Source organism: Ranitomeya imitator, chromosome 7, assembly GCF_032444005.1.
Source record: "Ranitomeya imitator isolate aRanImi1 chromosome 7, aRanImi1.pri, whole genome shotgun sequence".
In the NCBI taxonomy this organism is placed as follows: domain Eukaryota; kingdom Metazoa; phylum Chordata; class Amphibia; order Anura; family Dendrobatidae; genus Ranitomeya; species Ranitomeya imitator.
Genome location: NC_091288.1, coordinates 90169249 through 90189743, shown reverse-complemented (window position 1 = coordinate 90189743; position 20495 = coordinate 90169249). Strand labels below are relative to the sequence as shown.

Here is a 20495-nt window from a genome sequence, read left to right as displayed (position 1 = left end):
TTTCCTCTGAGGTGAACATTTCGTGTATATTTCATAAGAAAAATATCTTTTTGCAACCTGTAAGAATTTTTGAATGCGGCTGTTCCTCCTCCTGGTTATGGTCACTGGACTTAGTCCATGATCAGCCTGCACCTGCATATAAGCAGAGTGCGCATCATTTACCCTTTAGTTAATAAACACAAGTCGGCACCAGTAAAATACTACTCTTTGATGCAAGCAGTATTTGCAGCCATTTGATGGAGTCAGAGTCGCATAATCTATCTAGGTGACAATACGATAAGTGCCGCTTACCCACAAGGAATCACAGAAACAGTGATCTGGTAACTGAACAGTAGTGTACTCTTTCTTGGTGCACACCGCCACGACCAGGAAACCAGAGGAGGAGAGAAAGGCTTCAAATCCTGTGCCGCTGTTTGTAAAAAAGCTGTAAACAACAACTGAACATCATTATGAAAGCTTTGCTGTAAAGTGCAATATATATAGGTTTTGTACACCTTTCTGCACATTTGTTGTATTACTCATTAGCTTCATACATGCAAATTCCTAAATAGCATTCAATAAAAAAAATGTTATACCATGTTGCTGCTGCAGAAATCTGTACATCTCTCAAAATGAGTTAGGCGCAAAATGTTACAAATCCCCCAAAACTCCTCCTCCGTTCTAAGGCTATGTGCACACGTTCCGGATTTTTCGTGTTTTTTTCGGCGGTTTTCCACTGCAAAAACGCTTACATTAAGCATCCCAATCAATTTTAATGTATTCTGCAATTTTTGTGCACATGCTGCGATTTTTTTCTGCGATAAAAAAAAGCATCGCAGAAAAAAAATTTTCACGGATTTGCCGCTATATTATTGCATTGGGAACCTCTGGAAAAATCCGCAAAAAAAAAAAAATGTGCAAAAACGTGAAAAAAACGTGACCGGATTTCCGGCGAAAGTAGTCCAGATTTGTTCAGGAAAATTCTGCTAACTTTCCTGAACGTGGGCACATAGACTAAGGCTCCCTCCTCCATTCTGTCAATGTTAGAAATATTAGTAGGGAGGATGAGGATGTACAAACACCACAGTGTGGACAGGGAGAAAGTATATGCTCTTATGTGACCCCATGTCAATGAATATTAAGGGTTTTTTTATGTGGGGGGACAGTTAGAACTTCTGCTGCGGGGCCCCATGATTCCTCTGTAAGTCCCTGCCTACAAGGAAATACCCAATGCTCCGGTCATATGATCTGAGTATTAAGATCTATTATGTACTTTGCTCGCGGAACAACCCTTTTAAATTTGTTTCCATATGATTATACACTGTGTGCAGAATTATTAGGCAAGTTGTATTTTAGAGGATTATTTTAATTATTGATCAACAACTATATTCTCAATCAACCCAAAACACTCAAATATCAAACCTTAATATTTTTGGAAGTTGGGGTGTTTTTTTTTTTTTAGATTTGGCTACCTTAGGAGGATATCTGTTTGTGCAGGTAACTACTACTGTGCAGAATTATTAGGCAACTTAATAAAAACCAAATGTATTCCCATCTCACTTTTTTATTTTCACCAGGTAAAACCAATATAACTGCACAAAATTTAGAAATAAACATTTCTGACATGCAAAAACAAAACCCCCCAAAATTAGTGACCAATATAGCCCCCTTTCTTTATGATGACACTCAGCAGCCTCCATCCATAGATTCTGTCAGTTGCTTGATCTGTTTACGATGAACATTACGTGCAGCAGCCACCACAGCCTCCCAGACACTGTTCTGAGAGGTGGACTGTTTTCCCTCCCTGTAGATCTCACATTTTATGAGGGACTACAGGTTCTCTATGGGGTTCAGATCAGGTGAACAAGGGGGCCATGTCATTATTTTTTCTTCTTTGAGAAATTTACTGGCCAGCCACGCTGTGGAGTAGTTGGAGGCATGTGGAGCATTGTCATGCATGAAAATCATGTTTTTCTTGAACGATACCGACTTCTTCCTGTACCACTGCTTGAAGAAGTTGTCTTCCAAAAACTGGCAGTAAGTCTGGGAGTTGAGCTTCACTCCATCCTCAACCCGAAAAGGTCCCACAAGTTCATCTTTGATGATACCAGCCCATACCAGTACCCCACCTCCACCTTGCTGGCGTCTGAGTCGGAGTGGAGCTCTCTGCCCTTTACTGATCCAGCCTCTGGCCCATCCATCTGGCCCATCAAGAGTCACTCTCATTTCATCAGTCCATAAAACCTTTGAAAAGTCAGTCTTATGATATTTCTTGGCCCAGTCTTGATGTTTTATCTTATGTTTCTTGTTCAAAGGTGGTCGTTTTTCAGCCTTCCTTACCTTGGCCATGTCCCTGAGTATCGCGTGCTTTTTGTTACTCCAGTAACGTTGCAGTTCTGAAATATGGCAAAACTGGTGGAAAATGGCATCTTGGCAGCTTCACACTTGAATTTCCTCAATTCATGGGCAGTTATTTTGCTCCTTTTTTGCCCAACACGCTTCTTGCGACCCTGTTGGCTATTTGCCATGAAACGCTTGATTGTTCGGTGATCACGCTTCAAAAGTTTGGCAATTTCAAGACTGCTGCATCCCTCTGCAAGACATCTCACAATTTTGGACTTTTCAGAGCCCGTCAAATCTCTCTTTTGACCCATTTTGCAAAAGGAAAGGAAGTTGCCTAATAATTAAGCACACCTTATATAGGGTATTGATGTCACTAGAAAACACCCCTCCTCATTACAGAGATGCACATCACCTGATTTACTTAATTGGTAGTTGGCTCTCAAGCCTGAACAACTTGGAGTAGGACAACATGTATAAAAAGTATTATGTGATCAAAATACAACTTGCCTAATAATTCTGCTCACAGTGTATTTAAAAAGGAAAAATAAGTATCGAGGTTGGCCCGTGACTTTTGGCCCCCTGTGTATTTCAGTTTGACGTTCCTGATCTAGATGAAATATCTGCATGGATAACTCTTGGCAGATGAGGTTTCATGTACATAAATGTAGAGTAATGCAGCTAGGCCTGAGTAATTCAACTGCTGCATATACATTAATGAAAATCTACCAGGGAGTACAGAACAGGAGAGCGACTTTGTTATTCTGGTTACAAGTAAGTACTCAATGTCAGGCAGCAGCTTCAAAAGCAAATAAGATTTTAGGATGTCATTTTAGGATGAAAAAAAGATAAAATTCTATGATCCCAAAGTATTATTATAACCCCTCTATAAATGGGATCTAGTTTTGGGCTACAATTTTAACCCCTTAGTGACAGAGCCAATTTGGTACTTAATGACCAGGCCAATTTTTGCAATTCTGACCACTGTCACTTTATGAGGTTATAACTCTGGAACGCTTCAACGGATCCCGCTGATTCTGAGACTGTTTTTTCGTGACATATTGTACTTCATGTTAGTGGTAACATTTCTTCGATATTACTTGCGATTATTTATGAAAAAAACGGAAATATGGCGAAAATTTTTAAAATTTTGCAATTTTCAAACTTTGTATTTTTATGCCCTTAAATCAGAGAGATATGTCATGAAAAATAGTTAATAAATAACATTTCCCACATGTCTACTTTACATCAGCACAATTTTGGAAACAAAATTTTTTTTTGTTAGGGAGTTATAAGGGTTAAAAGTTGACCAGCAATTTCTCATTTTTACAACACCATTTTTTTTTAGGGACCACATCACATTTGAAGTCATTTTGAGGGGTCTATATGATAGAAAATAATGAAGTGTGACACCATTCTAAAAACTACACCCCTCAAGGTTCTCAAAACCACATTCAAGAAGTGTATTAACCCTTTACGTGCTTCACAGGAACTGAAACAATGTGGAAGGAAAAAAATGAACATTTAACTTTTTTTTGCAAACATCTTAATTCAGAACCATTTTTTTTATTTTCACAAGTGTAAAAACAGAAATGTAACCATAAATTTTGTTATGCAATTTCTCCTGAATACGCCAATACCCCATATGTGGGGGTAAACCACTGTTAGGGCGCACCGCAGAACTTAGAAGTGAAGGAGCGCCGTTTGACTTTTTCAATGCAGAATTGGCTGGAATTGAGATCGGACGCCATGTCACATTTAGAGAGCCCCTGATGTGCCTAAACAGTGGAAACTCCCCACAAGTGACACCATTTTGGAAACTAGACCCCTTAAGGAACTTATCTAGATGTGTGGTGAGCACTTTGAACCCCCAAGTGCTTCACAGAAGTTTATAACGTAGAGCCGTGAAAAAAAAATTGCATTTTTTCTACAAAAATGATCTTTTCGCCCACAAATTCTTATTTTCACAAGGGTAACAGGAGAAATTAGACCACAAAACTTGTTGTGCGATTTCTCCTGAATACGTCGATACCCTATATGTGAGGGTAAACCACTGTTTGGGCGCACCGCAGAACTTGGAAGTGAAGGAGCGCCGTTTTACTTTTTCAATGTTGAATTGGCTGGAATTGAGATTGGACGCCATGTCGCGTTTGGAGAGACCCTGATGTGCCTAAACAGTGGAAACCCCCCACAAGTGACACCATTTTGGAAACTACACCCCTTAAGGAACTTATCTAGATGTGTGGCGAGCACTTTGAACCCCCATGTGCTTCACAGAAGTTTATAACGTAGAGCCGTGAAAAAAAAATTGCATTTTTTCTACAAAAATGATCTTTTTGCCCACAAATTTTTATTTTCACAAGGGTAACAGGAGAAATTAGACCACTAAAGTTGTTGTACAATTTTTCCTGAGTACGTCGATACCCAATATGTGGGGGTAAACCACTGTTTGGGAGCACCGCAGAGCTTGGAAGAGAAAGAGTGCCGTTTTACTTTATCAATGTAGAATTGGCTGTAATTGAGATCGGACGCCATGTCGCGTTTGGAGAGCCCCTGATGTGCCTAAACAGTAGAAATCCCCCACAAGTGACCCCATTTTGGAAACTAGACCCCCCATGGAACTTATCTAGATGTGTGGTGAGAACCTTGAATGCCCAAGTGCTTCACAGAAGTTTATAATGCAGAGCCGTGAAAATAAAAAATATTATTTTTTTTCCACAAAAAAGATTTTTTAGCCCCCAAGTTTTTATTTTCACAAGGGTAACAAGAGAAATTGGACCCCAAAAGTTGTTGTCCAATTTGTCCTGAGTATGCTGGTACCCCATATGTGGGGGTAAACCACTGTTTGGGCGCACGGCAGAGCTCGGAAGGGAAGGAGCGCCTTTTTGGAATGCAGACTTTGATAGAATGGTCTGTGGGCATTATGTTGCGATTGCAGAGCCCCTGATGTACCTAAACTGTAGTAACCCCCCACAAGTGACCCCATTTTGGAAACTAGACCCCCCAAGGAACTTATCTAGATGTGTGGTGAGAACTTTGAATGCCCAAGTGCTTCACAGAAGTTTAGAATGCAGAATCGTGAAAATAAAAAATATTTTTTTTTTTCACAAAAAAGATTTTGTAGCCCCCAAGTTTTTATTTTCACAAGGGTAACAAGAGAAATTGGACCCCAGAAGTTGTTGTCCAATTTATCCCGAGTACGCTGATGCCCCATATGTGGGGGTAACCCACTGTTTGGGCGCACGGCAGAGCTCAGAAGGGAGGGAGCACCATTTGACTTTTTGAGCGCAAAATTGGCTGTCGTGTTTGGAGACCCCCTGATGTACCTAAACAGTGGAAACCCCCCAATTCTAGCTCCAACCCTAACCCCAACACACCCCTAACCCTAATCCCAACCTGATCCATAATCCTAATCACTAACCCTAACCATAATCACAACCCTTACCCCAAAACAACCCTTATGTCAACCCTAACCATAACCCTAATCAAAACCCTAAATCCAACACACCCCTAATCCTAATCTCAACCCTAACCTCAAACCTAACCCTAATCCCAATACACCCCTAATCACAACCCTAACCTTAACCCTAATCCCAAACCTAACCCTAATCCCAAGCGTAACCCTAATGCCAACCCTAACCCTAATCCAAACCCTAACCCTAATCCCAGCTCTAACCCTAACTTTAGCCCCAACCCTAGCCCTAACTTTAGCCCCAACCCTAACCCTAGCCCTAGGGCTACTTTCACACTTGCGTCGTTTGGCATTCCGTCGCAATCCGTCGTTTTGGACAAGAAACGGATCCTGCAAATGTGCCCGCAGGATGCGTTTTTTGCCCATAGACTTGTATTGCCGACGGATCGTGACGGATGGCCACACGTCGCGTCCGTCGTGCACTGGATCAGTTGTGTTTTGGCGGAGCGTCGGCACAAAAAAACGTTCAATGAAACGTTTTTTTTTTTGTACGTCGCATCCGCCATTTCTGACCGCGCATGCGTGGCCGTAACTCCGCCCCCTCCTCCCCAGGACATAGATTGGGCAGCGGATGTGTTGAAAAACTACAGCTGCTGCCCACGTTGTGCACAATTTTCACAACGTGCGTCGGTATGTCGGGCCGACGCATTGCAACGGCCCCGTACCGACGTAAGTGTGAAAGAAGCCTAACCCTAAGTTTAGCCCCAACCCTAACCCTAAATTTAGCCCCAACCCTAACCCTAAATTTAGCCCCAACCCTAGCCCTAACCCTAGCCCTAACCCTAGCCCTACCCCTAGCCCTACCCCTAACCCTACCCCTAACCCTACCCCTACCCCTAACCCTACCCCTAATTTTAGCCCCAACTGCTATTCTCCTGCCGGCCGGCAGATGGAGACAGATGGCGGGTGCACTGGGCATGCGTCCGCCATGTTCTGCTGCCGGCGGCCAGGAGGAGCAGCAAGAGGATCCAGGGACCTAGGTGAGTATGCTAGGGTCCCCGAATCCCCCTATTTCTCTGTCCTCTGATGTGCGATCACATCAGAGGACAGAGAATTACACTTTACTTTTTTTTTTTTTTGCGGTCGCCGGTAAACAGTTAATTACCGGCGATCGCAAAACAGGGGTCGGTAATACCGACCCCGATCATGCTCTTTGGGGTCTCGGCTACCCCCGGCAGCCGAGACCCCAAAGATTCTCCCGGTGCTGGCCGGCGGGCGCACTGCGCATGCGCCCGCCATTTTGAAGATGGCGGCACCCACCGGGAGACACGAGGAGCATCGGGGGAGCTAGGTAAGTATTGGGGGGCCACCTGGGACCCCTTTTCTCTGTCCTCCGATGTGCGATCACATCGGAGGACAGAGAAATTAAAAAGAGATCGCTTTTTTTTTTTTTTTGCGATCGCCGGTAAACGGTTAATTACCGGCGATCGCAAATGCGGGGTGGGTTAAAACCCCCCCGAATCATGTTCTCTGGGGTCTCGGCTACCCTCGGCAGCCGAGACCCCGGAGAAAATCGGCCTCTGGGGGGCGCTATGGACTTTTTCCACAGCGCCGTTAATTAACGGCGCTGTGGTTTAAGTACCCTTAGCGGCCGCCGTTAAAAGGCGTATCGGCGGTCGCTAAGGGGTTAAACAGGATATTCTGACACAAGAGTTAGTTCCAATGCAGCAATTAGACTGTTACATGGTAAGCTTCCCCTCTAATGAGAGGTTTGGAAAAGTTGGGCTTGTTCAGTTTATATTTATTAAAAAAAACAAAAAAAAAAAACACTCCACCGAGCTGACCTCGTTTATATGTATAAATACACATGTGATCAATACAAAAGCACTGGCACATGGTTTATTCCTTCCTTCAAAGTTGTCGATAGCCTTTAATTTTTCTTTTTTTTTTTTTTTTTTTTAATTTAAACTGAGCAAATAGTCACTTTTCCACCAAATCTGGAAGTTTCTTTTACTTTTTTCTGTGCCGTTCAGGCTTAAAAATATGCCCCTGATAATAAAGATGCAAATTCTCCCTTCAACCAACAGTGAACACACCACAGAACTGCAGACATTAAAGATAAAAAGCCAAAACAATCGCACAGAAGTCATGGGGTACAGGCTCAGTTGGTTTAAGGCAGATCATTATAACACAGCACAACTTTGCAATGGAGGGGAACAAAAAAAAAAAAAGTTCCAGAATCAGTGGAGCAACAGCAACTGGTTGAGGTACCCAGTTTAAATTGAAAAAGAAAAAAAAAATATCAGTGAAAGACCTCTTTATGGACACGTTCATTTAGAAACTACAGTAAATGCAAGCTAACAGAATTTTCCTAATGGTGTGGAAAAAAAGAAGCCATTTTAGAGACCAGAGATGGAGATCCACAAACAATAGCATACTGTATATATATAAAAAAAAAGTTCTTGTAAAAAGGTTGAACGCTCCAAAAACTAACATATTTTGGCCTAAATAAAGTTCTGCCTGTGGTTTCATTACATATTCAGCAACTACGAAAGTGTTACAATTAATAAATGAATAAAGCATTACCTGTATAATTGTTTTCTTTTGGTACCACTACTTGAAAGGCTAAAGGTGGATTGATCTTGGTCCAGACAAAACCAGGCATAAAAAGAGAAGGACGAGCCAGGCCATTTCTGAATTGTAGGTATAGTAATTCCTGATGAGCTGTGGGAGAGGTTAAAGTACTGCAAGGAACTCTCCAGCCCCTGCTTACGGGCAATGGTGAGCATAGCTCGGGTCACTGGGACAACATATGGGTGGCTCTTTTTGGGTTCATCCATCCGTAGGAGTCCAATAAGATGAAATAGTTCTTCAGAGCCCATTGACTGGCTCCCTAAAGAGCCCAATAGACTTATCAAGTTTTCTGCACAGACTCGATGTAGAGAATAATGAGAAGTCAGAGTATCTATTATTCGGATGACCATGCTGGCGTTGACGCACATCGTCCGGCTTTGCTTGTTTATGCAGCAGATTCGCTTCAGCCAGTCAGAGATGAAGATCTGCAGATCGTGGGACACTATTTCTGGCAACCACTGTATAAGCAGCAGCAGGGGTTGGACATTGCTTATGCCATAAATCCCAACCGCAGCATGCTCGCCTTCAACAGCCTGGAAGTAAAAACAGGCCATTAAGAAAAAGGAAGCAAGAAGCTAGCAGGTGAATGATCATTGAAAAAAATTCATGTCATGCTTTATTTTATTAACAAAGTGATGAGGTTAAAGGGGTAGTATCATTATTAAACTACTTTAGTAAGACAGGATGGAAATAATCAAGTTTGCAGTTGACTTGCTTTCCTATCCGCTGTTATTTCCCTGCAGCAGTTTCCAAGGAGCTCAGCCACAAGTGCCTGGCCAGGTATGTGCAATTGCTACATTCCAGAGAAGGAGTTAACTCCTAGAATCCCTGCCACCTCTCTCCAGCCCACTGATTTGTATACAGCAGTTATCTGCTCAAATCCCGTCCTCCTCGGCTCCTGACAAGCTGCTGTTATAAATCTAGCAAACTCAGGAACCCCTAACATCAGCAACTTCCAGAGCAGTTCTCCTTATCTCAGCTCTCACTTTCCCGAGCCATGTGGTGTTTCAAATGCACGGTTATCCATTTATGAAAATGGTGATAGATTACGCTCAAGAACAAACGACTTATAGCGGAATTTGTCACAGCTCAGCACAAATTCTGAAAATACTATAGTTCTAATGTCATTAGGAATGTCACACAAGGAGGAATGGCCGCCCCTGCCAAAAACCAGGAAGTGAAAAACACTGGAAAACTGTGCTGCTAAACACACAAGTCCAGAATACCCCTGTAATTGAAGGTAATAGTTCAGTACATTACTTTCTTTAATATTATAAATTGTGAGCATACCCATATGTGTACATATATAATACACACATTATAAATACATATCTATACACTGTTGTGTTCCGATTATAAATCTATAAAACTAACTGATATACTATTATGGCTAACGTCCACCTCCCAATGGCAGCCTTTGTCCTGATATGTCACTAGGTTAGTGGATTGCTTATTTCAACAGCTAAATTAGCCACCTTCTCAGTCATAGCAGCCAGTCCCCTTAAAGAGGACCAGTCACATGTCCAAAAAAATTAGCTTGCCAAAATGCCTGTGCACCCCGAACCTGCCACTGCTTTTCATTTGTCATTTTGTCACTATGTTGCGGAGATAAGCCCTTTTTCTTTTTTCTGGCACCAAGTATGCTTGAGGTTCCACAAGAGTTTTTCTGGGGTTGTGTAGTCCTCTCCCTCTATGTCACTGCTCTGCAGCGTCTCTACCGGCGTAACAGCGTGATCTCACGATTGTGGCCTAAATTATAATGAATCTGTCAGGCTGCACTAGCCCATAGGGCATCCTTCTAAACTAATCCCAGTTTTTAAAAAGTTGGCAGAGCTGGGATAAAATCACCAAAAGTCACAAAATGTTTAGGAAACTACATTTGGCAACATTTGCAAGTTTTAAGGCAGTTTTTTGGTACAAACGCTGCATATTTGCAAAGTAAATATAAACAGCCTGCTTGTATTTTCTATAGTAAAAAAATAAATGAAAATAGGTATTAAGCTTACCGTTAATTACCGTATTTTTCGGACTATAAGACGCACCGGACCATAAGACGCACCCCAAATTTGGGGTGAAAATTGCAGAAAAAAAGATTTTTTATAACATGGGGGTCCGTCTTATTGTCCGAATTTACAGTATCTTATGGCGGTGGCAGAGCAGGGTCACAGGAGGCAAGGTGTCGGCAGAGGTGGGGTGATGCTGGGATGGGGAGGTGCTGGGATGAGAAGGTGCTGGGATCAGGAGGTGCTGGGATCAGGAGGTGCTGGGATCAGGAGGTGCTGGGATCAGGAGGTGCAGTGAGAGGTATGGCGTGAGAGGGGTCCCTGGCGTACCATGCAGGCTTACCTAGGTGGCAGAGGTGCGGTGGCAGAGGTCCGGTGGCGGGGGTGTGGTGGCAGAGGAGGCGCAGTAAGCAGGGTCCCTTTCCCCGATATGGTTATGCAGCAGGCCCGGTATGCAGCAGAGCCGGGTGAATCCTCTTGTTATCGGTGGGCGCGGCCATCTTCCTGAGGCTGCGCGTGTGCAGATGAAGCGCTCTACTCCCGGGGCTTCAGGAAAATGGCCGCGGGAGGCCGCGCGTGCGCAGATGGAGATCGCGGCGGCCATTTTCCTGAAGCCCCGGGAAGCAGAGCGCTCCATCTGCGCACGCGCGGCCTCCGGAAAATGGCCGCCACCACCGATAACAAGAGGATTCACCCGGCTCTGCCGCATACCGGGCCTGCTGCATCACCATACCGGGGAAAGGGACCCCGCTTACTGCGCCTCCTCTGCCGCCACACCCCCGCAACCGCACCTCTGCCACCGGACCTCTGCCACCGCACCTCTGCCACCTAGGTAAGCCTGCATTGCGACTATTAGACGCACCCCCCATTTTCCCCCCTTTTTTGGGGGGGAAAAAGTGCGTCTTTTAGTCCGAAAAATACGGTATGTTTCCAGGAGTCCATACTGACAGCACCCTGGAGGACGTCCTCCTCCCCCTTTGCTGGGACAGGAAACACACGAGAGTTCAAAAGGGCATGTCCCACCCCCAATCCTCAGTGTTGTAACAAGAACCACCTCATGGACATGCAGAAAAAAGACTTTTTAACCCCTTCCCGACCTTTGACGCCACGTAGGCGTCATGAAAGTCGGTGCCATTCCGACCCATGACGCCTATGCGGCGTCATGGAAAGATCGCGTCCCTGCAGATCGGGTGAAAGGGTTAACTCCCATTTCACCCGATCTGCAGGGACAGGGGGAGTGGTAGTTTAGCCCAGGGGGGGTGGCTTCACCCCCTCGTGGCTACGATCGCTCTGATTGGCTGTTGAAAGTGAAACTGCCAATCAGAGCGATTTGTAATATTTCACCCATTATAACGGGTGAAATATTACAATCCAGCCATGGCCGATGCTGCAATATCATCGGCCATGGCTGGAAATACTAGTGTGCCCCCACCCCACCCCTCCGATCGCCCCCCCCACCCCACCGATCTGGCCGGTACACTGCTCCGGCTCCCCTCCGTCCAGTGCTCCGCTCCCCCCCCGTGCTCGTGTCCGCTCCCCCCGTGCTCCAATCACCCCCCCGTGCTCCAATCACCCCCCCTGCACTCCGATCCACCCCCCCCCCGTGCTCCGTTCCACCCCCCCGTGCTCCATTCCAGCCCCCCCGTGCTCCGTTCCACGCCCCCCGCGCTCCGTTCCACCCCTCCCGCGCTCCGATTCCCCCCCCCGTGCTCCGATCCCCCCCCCCCCCGTGGTCCCCCCCCACCCTATCATACTTACCGATCCAGCCGTGGTCCCGTCCATCTTCTCCCGGGCGCCGCCATCTTCCAAAATGGCGGGCGCATGCGCAGTGCGCCCGCCGAATCTGCCGGCCGGCAGATTCGTTCCAAAGTGCATTTTGATCACTGAGATATAATGTATCTCAGTGATCAAAATAAAAAAAATAATAAATGACCCCCCCCCCTTTGTCACCCCCATAGGTAGGGACAATAAAAAAATAAAGAAATTTTTTTTTTTCCACTAATGTTAGAATAGGGTTAGGGTTAGGGGTAGGGTTAGGGTTAGGGGTAGGGTTAGGGTTAGGGCTAGGGGTAGGGTTAGGGTTAGGGGTAGGGTTAGGGGTAGGGTTAGGGGTAGGGTTAGGGTTAGGGGTAGGGTTAGGGCTAGGGTTAGGGTTAGGAATGTGCACACGTATTCTGGTCCTCTGCGGATTTTTCCGCTGCGGATTTGATAAATCCGCAGTGCTAAACCGCTGCGGATTTATGGCGGATTTACCGCGTTTTTTTCTGCGCATTTCACTGCGGTTTTACAATTGCGATTTTCTATTGGAGCAGTTGTAAAACCGCTGCGGAATCCGCACAAAGAAGTGACATGCTGCGGAATGTAAACCGCTGCGTTTCCGTGCAGTTTTTCCGCAGCATGTGTACAGCGATTTTTGTTTCCCATAGGTTTACATTGAACTGTACACTCATGGGAAACTGCTGCGGATCCGCAGCGTGTGCACATACCTTTAGAATTAGGCTATGTGCACACGGTGCGGATTTGGCTGCGGATCCGCAGCAGTGTTCCATCAGGTTTACAGTACCATGTAAACATATGAAAAACCAAATCCGCTGTGCCCATGGTGCGGAAAATACCGCGCGGGAACGCTGCGTTGTATTTTCCGCAGCATGTCAATTCTTTGTGCGGATTCCGCAGCGTTTTACACCTGTTCCTCAATAGGAATCCGCAGGTGAAATCCGCACAAAAAACACTGGAAATCCGCGGAAAATCCGCAGGTAAAACACAGTGCCTTTTACCCGCAGATTTTTCAAAAATGGTGCGGAAATATCTCACACGAATCCGCAACGTGGGCACATGGCCTTAGGGTTAGGGTTGGAATTAGGGTTGTGGTTAGGGTTAGGGGTGTGTTGGGGTTAGGGGTGTGTTGGGGTTAGGGTTGTGATTAGGATTATGGCTACAGTTGGGATTAGGGTTAGGGGTGTGTTGGGGTTAGTGTTGGAGTTAGAATTGAGGGGTTACCACTGTTTAGGCACATCAGGGGTCTCCAAACGCAACATGGCGCCACCATTGATTCCAGCCAATCTCGTATTCAAAAAGTCAAATGGTGCTCCCTCACTTCCGAGCCCTGACGTGTGCCCAAACAGTGGTTTACCCCCACATATGGGGTACCAGCATACTCAGGACAAACTGCGCAACAATTACTGGGGTCCAATTTCTCCTGTTACCCTTGTGAATCTAAAAAAATGCTTGCTAAAACATAATTTTTGAGGAAAGAAAAATGATTTTTTATTTTCACGGCTCTGCGTTGTAAACGTCTGTGAAGCACTTGGGGGTTCAAAGTGCTCACCACATATCTAGATAAGTTCCTTGGGGGGTCTAGTTTCTAAAATGGGGTCACTTGTGGGGGGTCTCTACTGTTTAGGCACACCAGGGGCTCTGCAAACGCAACGTGACACCCGCAGACCATTCCATCAAAGTCTGCATTTCAAAAGTCACTACTTCCCTTCTGAGCCCCGACGTGTGCCCAAACAGTGGTTTACCCCCACATATGGGGTATCAGCGTACTCAGGAGAAACTGGACAACAACTTTTGGGGTCCAATTTCTCCTGTAACCCTTGGGAAAATAAAAAATTCTGGGCTAAATAATTATTTTTGAGGAAAGAAAACGTATTTATTATTTTCACGGCTCTGCATTATAAACTTCTATGAAGCACTTGGGGGTTCAAAGTGCTCACCACACATCTAGATAAGTTCCTTTCAGGGTCTAGTTTCCAAAATGGGGTCACTTGTGGGGGGTTTCTACTGTTTAGGCACATCAGGGGCTCTGCAAACGCAACGTGACGCCCGCAGAGCATTCCATCAAAGTCTGCATTTCAAAACGTCACTACTTCAATTCCAAGCCCCGGCATGTGCCCAAACAGTAGTTTACCCCCACATATGGGGTATCACCGTACTCAGGAGAAACTGGACAACAACTTTTGGGGTCAAATTTCTCCTGTTACCCTTGGGAAAATTAAAAAATTCTGGGCTAAATAATTATTTTTGAGGAAAGAAAACGTATTTATTATTTTCACGGCTCTGCATTATAAACTTCTATGAAGCACTTGGGGGTTCAAAGTGCTCACCACACATCTAGATAAGTTCCTTTGGGGGTCTAGTTTCCAAAATGGGTCACTTGTGGGGGGTTTCTACTGTTAAGCCACATCAGGGGCTCTGCAAACGCAACATGACGCCCACAGAGCATTCCATCAAAGTCTGCATTTCAAAACGTCACTACTTCACTTCCGAGCCCCGGCATGTGCCCAAACAGTGATTTACCCCCACATATGGGGTATCAGCGTACTCAGGAGAAACTGGACAACAACTTTTGGGGTCAAATTTCTCCTGTTACCCTTGGGAAAATAAAAAATTGCAGGCTAAAAGATCATTTTTGAGAAAATAATTTTTTTTTTTATTTTCATGGCTCTGCGTTATAAACTTCTGTGAAGCACTTGGGGGTTCAAAGTCCTCACCACACATCTAGATTAGTTCCTTTGGGGGTCTAGTTTCCAAAATGGTGTCATTTCTGGGGGATCTCCAATGTTTAAGCACACAGGGGCTCTCCAAACGTGACATGGTGTCCGCTAATGATTGGAGCTAATTTTCCATTTAAAAAGCCAAATGGCGTGCCATCCCTTCCGAGCCCTGCCATGCGCCCAAACAGTGGTTTACCCCCACATATGGGGTATCAGCGTACTCAGGACAAACTGGACAACAATATTTGGGGTCCAATTTCTCCCATTATCCTTGGCAAAATAGGAAATTCCAGGCTAAAAAATCATTTTTGAGGAAAGATAAATTATTTTTTATTTTCATGGCTCTGCGTTATAAACTTCTGTGAAGCACCTGGGGGTTTAAAGTGCTCAATATGCATCTAGATAAGTTCCTTGGGGGGTCTAGTTTCCAAAATGGGGTCACTTGTGGGGGAGCTCCAATGTTTAGGCACACAGGGGCTCTCCAAACGCGACATGGTGTCCGCTAACAATTGGAGCTAATTTTCCATTCAAAAAGTCAAATGGCGCGCCTTCCCTTCCGAGCCCTGCCGTGTGCCCAAACAGTGGTTTACCCCCACATATGAGGTATCGGCGTACTCGGGAGAAATTGCCCAACAAATTTTATGATCCATTTTATCCTACTGCCCATGTGAAAATGAAAAAATTGAGGCGAAAATAATTTTTTTGTGAAAAAAAAGTACTTTTTCATTTTTACAGATCAATTTGTGAAGCACCTGAGGGTTTAAAGTGCTCACTAGGCATCTAAATAAGTTCCTTGGGGGGTCTAGTTTCCAAAATGGGGTCACTTGTGGGGGAGCGCCAATGTTTAGGCACACAGGAGCTATCCAAACGCGACATGGTGTCCGCTAACGATGGAAATAATTTTTCATTCAAAAAGTCAAATGGCGCTCCTTCCCTTCCGAGCCTTACCATGTGCCCAAACAGTGGTTTACCCCCACATGTGAGGTATTGGTGTACTCAGGAGAAATTGCCCAACACATTTTAGGATCCATTTTATCCTGTTGCCCATGTGAAAATGAAAAAATTGAGGCTAAAAGAATTTTTTTGTGAAAAAAAAGTACTTTTTCATTTTTACGGATCAATTTGTGAAGCACCTGGGGGTTCAAAGTGCTCACTATGCATCTAGATAAGTTCCTTGGGGCGTCTAGTTTCCAAAATGGGGTCATTTGTGGGGGAGCTCCAATTTTTAGGCACACGGGGGCTCTCCAAACGTGACATGGTGTCCGCTAAAGAGTGGAGCCAATTTTTGATTCAAAAAGTCAAATGGCGCTCCTTCCCTTCCAAGCCCTGCCGTGCGCCCAAACAGTGGTTTACCCCCACATATGAGGTATCAGCGTACTCAGGACAAATTGGACAACAACTTTCGTGGTTCAGTTTCTCCTTTTACCATTGGGAAAATAAAAAAATTGTTGCTAAAAGATAATTTTTGTGACTAAAAAGTTAAATGTTCATTTTTTCCTTCCATGTTGCTTCTGCTGCTGTGAAGCACCTGAAGGGTTAATAAACTTCTTGAATGTGGTTTTGAGTACCTTGAGGGGTGCAGTTTTTAGAATGGTGTCACTTTTGGGTATTTTCAGCCATATAGACCCCTCAAACTGACTTCAAATGTGAGGTGGTCCCTAAAAAAAATGGTTTTGTAAATTTCGTTGTAAAAATGACAAATCGCTGGTCAAATTTTAACCCTTATAACTTCCTAACAAAAAAAAATTTTGTTTCCAAAATTGTGCTGATGTAAAGTAAACATGTGGGAAATGTTATTTATTAACTATTTTGTGTCACATATCTCTCTGGTTTAACAGAATAAAAATTCAAAATGTGAAAATTGCGAAATTTTCAAAATTTTCGCCAAATTTCCGTGTTTATCACAAATAAATGCAGAATTTATTGACCTAAATTTACCACTAACATGAAGCCCAATATGTCACGAAAAAACAATCTCAGAACCGCTAGGATCCGTTGAAGCGTTCCTGAGTTATTACCTCATAAAGGGACACTGGTCAGAATTGCAAAAAACGGCAAGGTCTTTAAGGTCAAAATAGGCTGGGTCATGAAGGGGTTAATAGAAACAATATATACATTAATTTGTCAGAAACATATTTACTCATATGTCAAATATAATATGCAATACATTTTATACCAGAACATAATACATCTTATGTCAGGCGTCTTACATAGAGGATATCAGTACTACAGGGAGGGAACTACCAGTGCTGTCAGTATGGACTCCTGGAAAGATAATTAACGGTAAGCTTAATACCTATTTTCCAGGACGTCCCTCCTGACAGCATCCTGGAGAGTACCAAAGCACCTCCTTAGGGTGGGATTACCGCCTGGAGAACCTTTCTCCCAAATGCCGTATGTTGACCAGACAGAACATCAAGTTTATAGTGTCTACAAAATGTATTAGCACTAGCCCAAGTGGCTGCTTTACAGATCTGCTCAAGAGATGCACCTGCTCTCAGCCCAAGAAGTAGCTATCCCTCGAGTAGAATGTGCGTGAAGACCCCTTGGAGAAGGAAGCCCTTCAGACTGATAAGCCTCAGAGATCACCAAAGTGATCCAACGAGCAATAGAGGCTTTAGAAGCCTTCTTTCCCCTATTCTTCCCTCCAAACAAAATAAACAAATTCGGGTCGATACGCCACGAGTTGGTGGCTGCTAGGTAGTCTAGAACTGCCTGCCTGACGTCGAGGGAATGAAGGACTCTTTCCTTCTCATTAGCCGGATTATTACAGAAGGATGGTAACACGATCTCCTGATTTCTGTTTTTTACTGACCCCACCTTTGGAATAAAGGAGGGATCCAATCTAAGGATTAGACTATCTTCTCTAATCTGAAGGTAAGGGTCCCTAGTACATAGGGCCTGGATTTCCCCCCACTCTCTTAGCCGTAGTAATTGCCACTAAGAATGCTGTTTTACGAGTGAGTACTGAAATGGGCATATCTTCGGCCGAGGCGTAAACATCTTTACAGAGGAATCTGAGGACCAGATTTAGGTCCCAGGATGGCGAAATTTGTCTAATGGTAGGGCGCAACCTCTGGGTGGCTCTGATGAACCTAACTATCCACGGGTGAGATGCTAGGGGGTAGTCAAGAAAAGAGCTAAGTGCCGAGATCTGCACTTTCAGAGAGCTTGGTTTGAGACCTTTGTCAAACCCGGCCTGCAGGAAATCTAAAATTCTGGGTGAGTCGGGAGAGCCTGCCGAAACCTCAGACCTGCCACTCTCCAGACAGAAACGTTTCCAGATCTTCAAATAAATTGCCGATGTGACTGGCTTTCTGCTGGATTTTATAGTAGAGATCACTTGATCTGATAGCCCTCTTGCCTTCGGGATGTTCCTTTCAGGATACATGCAGAGAGATGGAGGTTCTCTGGACTTGGGTGGTACACCGGACCCTGATGGATTACATCTGCTCTGAGAGGAAGCTCTACTGGGTTCTCTATTGCCAGATCCAGCAAGAGAGAGAACCAGCTCCTTCTCGGCCAAAATGGTACAATCAATATGACTCGAGCCTGATCCTCTTTGATTTTCCTGAGAACGGCTGGAATCAGTGCTAGAGGCGGGAATGCATAAGAGAGAGGTTCTGTCCACTCCTGGCTCAGAGCATCTATCCCTTCTGGGAGATCTTGAGGGTTCAGCGAGAAGAATTTTGAGACCTTTGAGTTTCTCCTGTTTGCAAATAGGTCTATACTGGGAGTTCCCCAGTGAAGACAAAGATCCTGGAAGACCTCCTGATTGAGTTCCCACTCTGTTGCAAACACCCGTCTCCTGCTCAGATAATCTGCTATGGTGTTCTGCGAGCCTTCTAAGTGGACTGCCGAGATGGATAGGACCGAATCTTCTGCCCAGCGGAATATTCTTCCCGCCAGCTCCTGAAGCGGATAGTGTCTTGAGCCTCCCTGATGCTTCCGGAAAGACACCGTTGTAATGTTGTCGGATAGTATCCTGACATGACAATTTCTGAGGGTGTGTTGGTTCCTTCTTAACGCCTCCCAGACAGCATACAACTCTTTGAAGTTGGAGGAGCTGTGAACGACGTCTGCTGGCCACCTCCCTTGTAGGATCCTGCCCTTCAGGTGGGCTCCCCAGCCCCAGGCACTGGCGTCTGTAGTTACCACTACATAGGGATTGGTAGACCATAACACCCCGACTCTTAGCTTCTCTGGTTGATCTTCGTACTGGATACGTCAGCCTTAACGAACTGTCCAGAGAAGACTGACGACGGTCCCACTTGGAAAGGATTAACCTCTGCAGAGGTCTTGAATGGAACTGAGCCCATCTTACACACGGTATGCAGGCCGTCATCAGACCTAGTACCTTCATGGCCGTTCTTATTGATGCTCTGCGTTCTAATAGACGCCTGATCTGTATCTGGATCGCCTCCAACTTGTTCTCGGGTAGCTGGGATATCCTGTTTCTCGAATCCAGACATACTCCCAGGAAGATCTTTTTGCACTCCGGATTCAGATCGGATTTCTGCCAGTTTATGATCCATCCTAATCGCTCCATCAGTGACACCGTTCAGGTCCTGTGATCTGACAGAAACTCTGGAGTACTTGCGATCAGGAGAAAGTCGTCTAGATATGGAACTATCTTGATCCCCTGGCTTCTCAGGAAAGCGACAATTTCTGACACCAGCTTTGTAAACACCCGAGGTGCCGAGGCAAGTCCAAACGGAAGACATTGGAACTGGTAGTGACAGGTCACGGACGGCAGCGCCACCGCAAACCTCAGAAGTTTCTGAGATGATGTGTGAACAGGGACCTGATAATAGGCACTCTTGAGGTCGAGAGTGCACATCACAGCGTCCTGATCTATTAAGAGGATTGCAGAGCGAATGGACTCCATGCGAAACCTCTTGTACTTGGCCCAGGCATTTAGAGGTTTCAAGTTTATTATTGTGCGCGAGTCGCCGGAGGGCTTCATTATAGAAAATAGGGAAGAGTAGTGACCCCGACCTACATCTAGAGATGGTACTGGAATTATGACCCCTGAGGAAAGCATGTCCTCTAGGTCTAACATCATGGGAGAGTTTTGCAAGACCATCGTAGGTACGATGTATCTGTCCGGAGGAGGGGAGGAAAGCTCGATGCTGTAACCTTCTGACACGGTCCGAAGAACCCATTGATTCTGGGTGACTCGGGCCCAATTCTCCGCAAAGTGGCGGAGCCTTCCGCCTATAAGGGTGGCGTCATTGTGTCTTAGGTTTTGAAGATGGGCTAAAGAAGAAACTCCTGCTTCTATTGCCCTGGTTACGGGAACCTCTACTGAATCCTCTGTTGGATGTACCTCCTCTGTAATCGGACTGTCTCCTGAAGGGAAAACCTCTCCGAAAGGACTGGCCCTTTTTCGGTTTGTCCTCTGGAAAACCTTTCTTCTTATCGGAGGCTGACTCTAGGATGGTATCTAGAGAAGGCCCGAAAACTCTCGCCCCTGAGAAAGGAATAGAACATAATTTGGTTTTTGAGGCGTTATCCCCCGACCAGGATCTTAGCCATACTGCCCTCCTAGCCGCATTGGATAGGGAACCATTCCTAGCTGAAAACCTGACAGATTCAGCAGTCATGTCAGATAGGAAGGCCGTAGCAGAT

General features: G+C 45.2%; 1 protein-coding gene across 3 annotated transcripts in view; it reads right to left on the bottom strand.

The window, feature by feature from the left end:
• NBEAL1 (neurobeachin like 1) overlaps positions 1-20495 on the bottom strand; it is a 287965-nt gene that overhangs the window by 142767 nt on the left and 124703 nt on the right. For all 3 annotated transcript variants that reach the window (XM_069733637.1, XM_069733636.1, XM_069733638.1), the window contains 2 exons: positions 8318-8898; positions 292-424 (listed from right to left, as the gene is read on the bottom strand). In XM_069733637.1, the coding sequence (XP_069589738.1) occupies positions 292-424; positions 8318-8898 (714 nt within the window). The remainder of the gene's footprint in view (positions 1-291; positions 425-8317; positions 8899-20495) is intronic.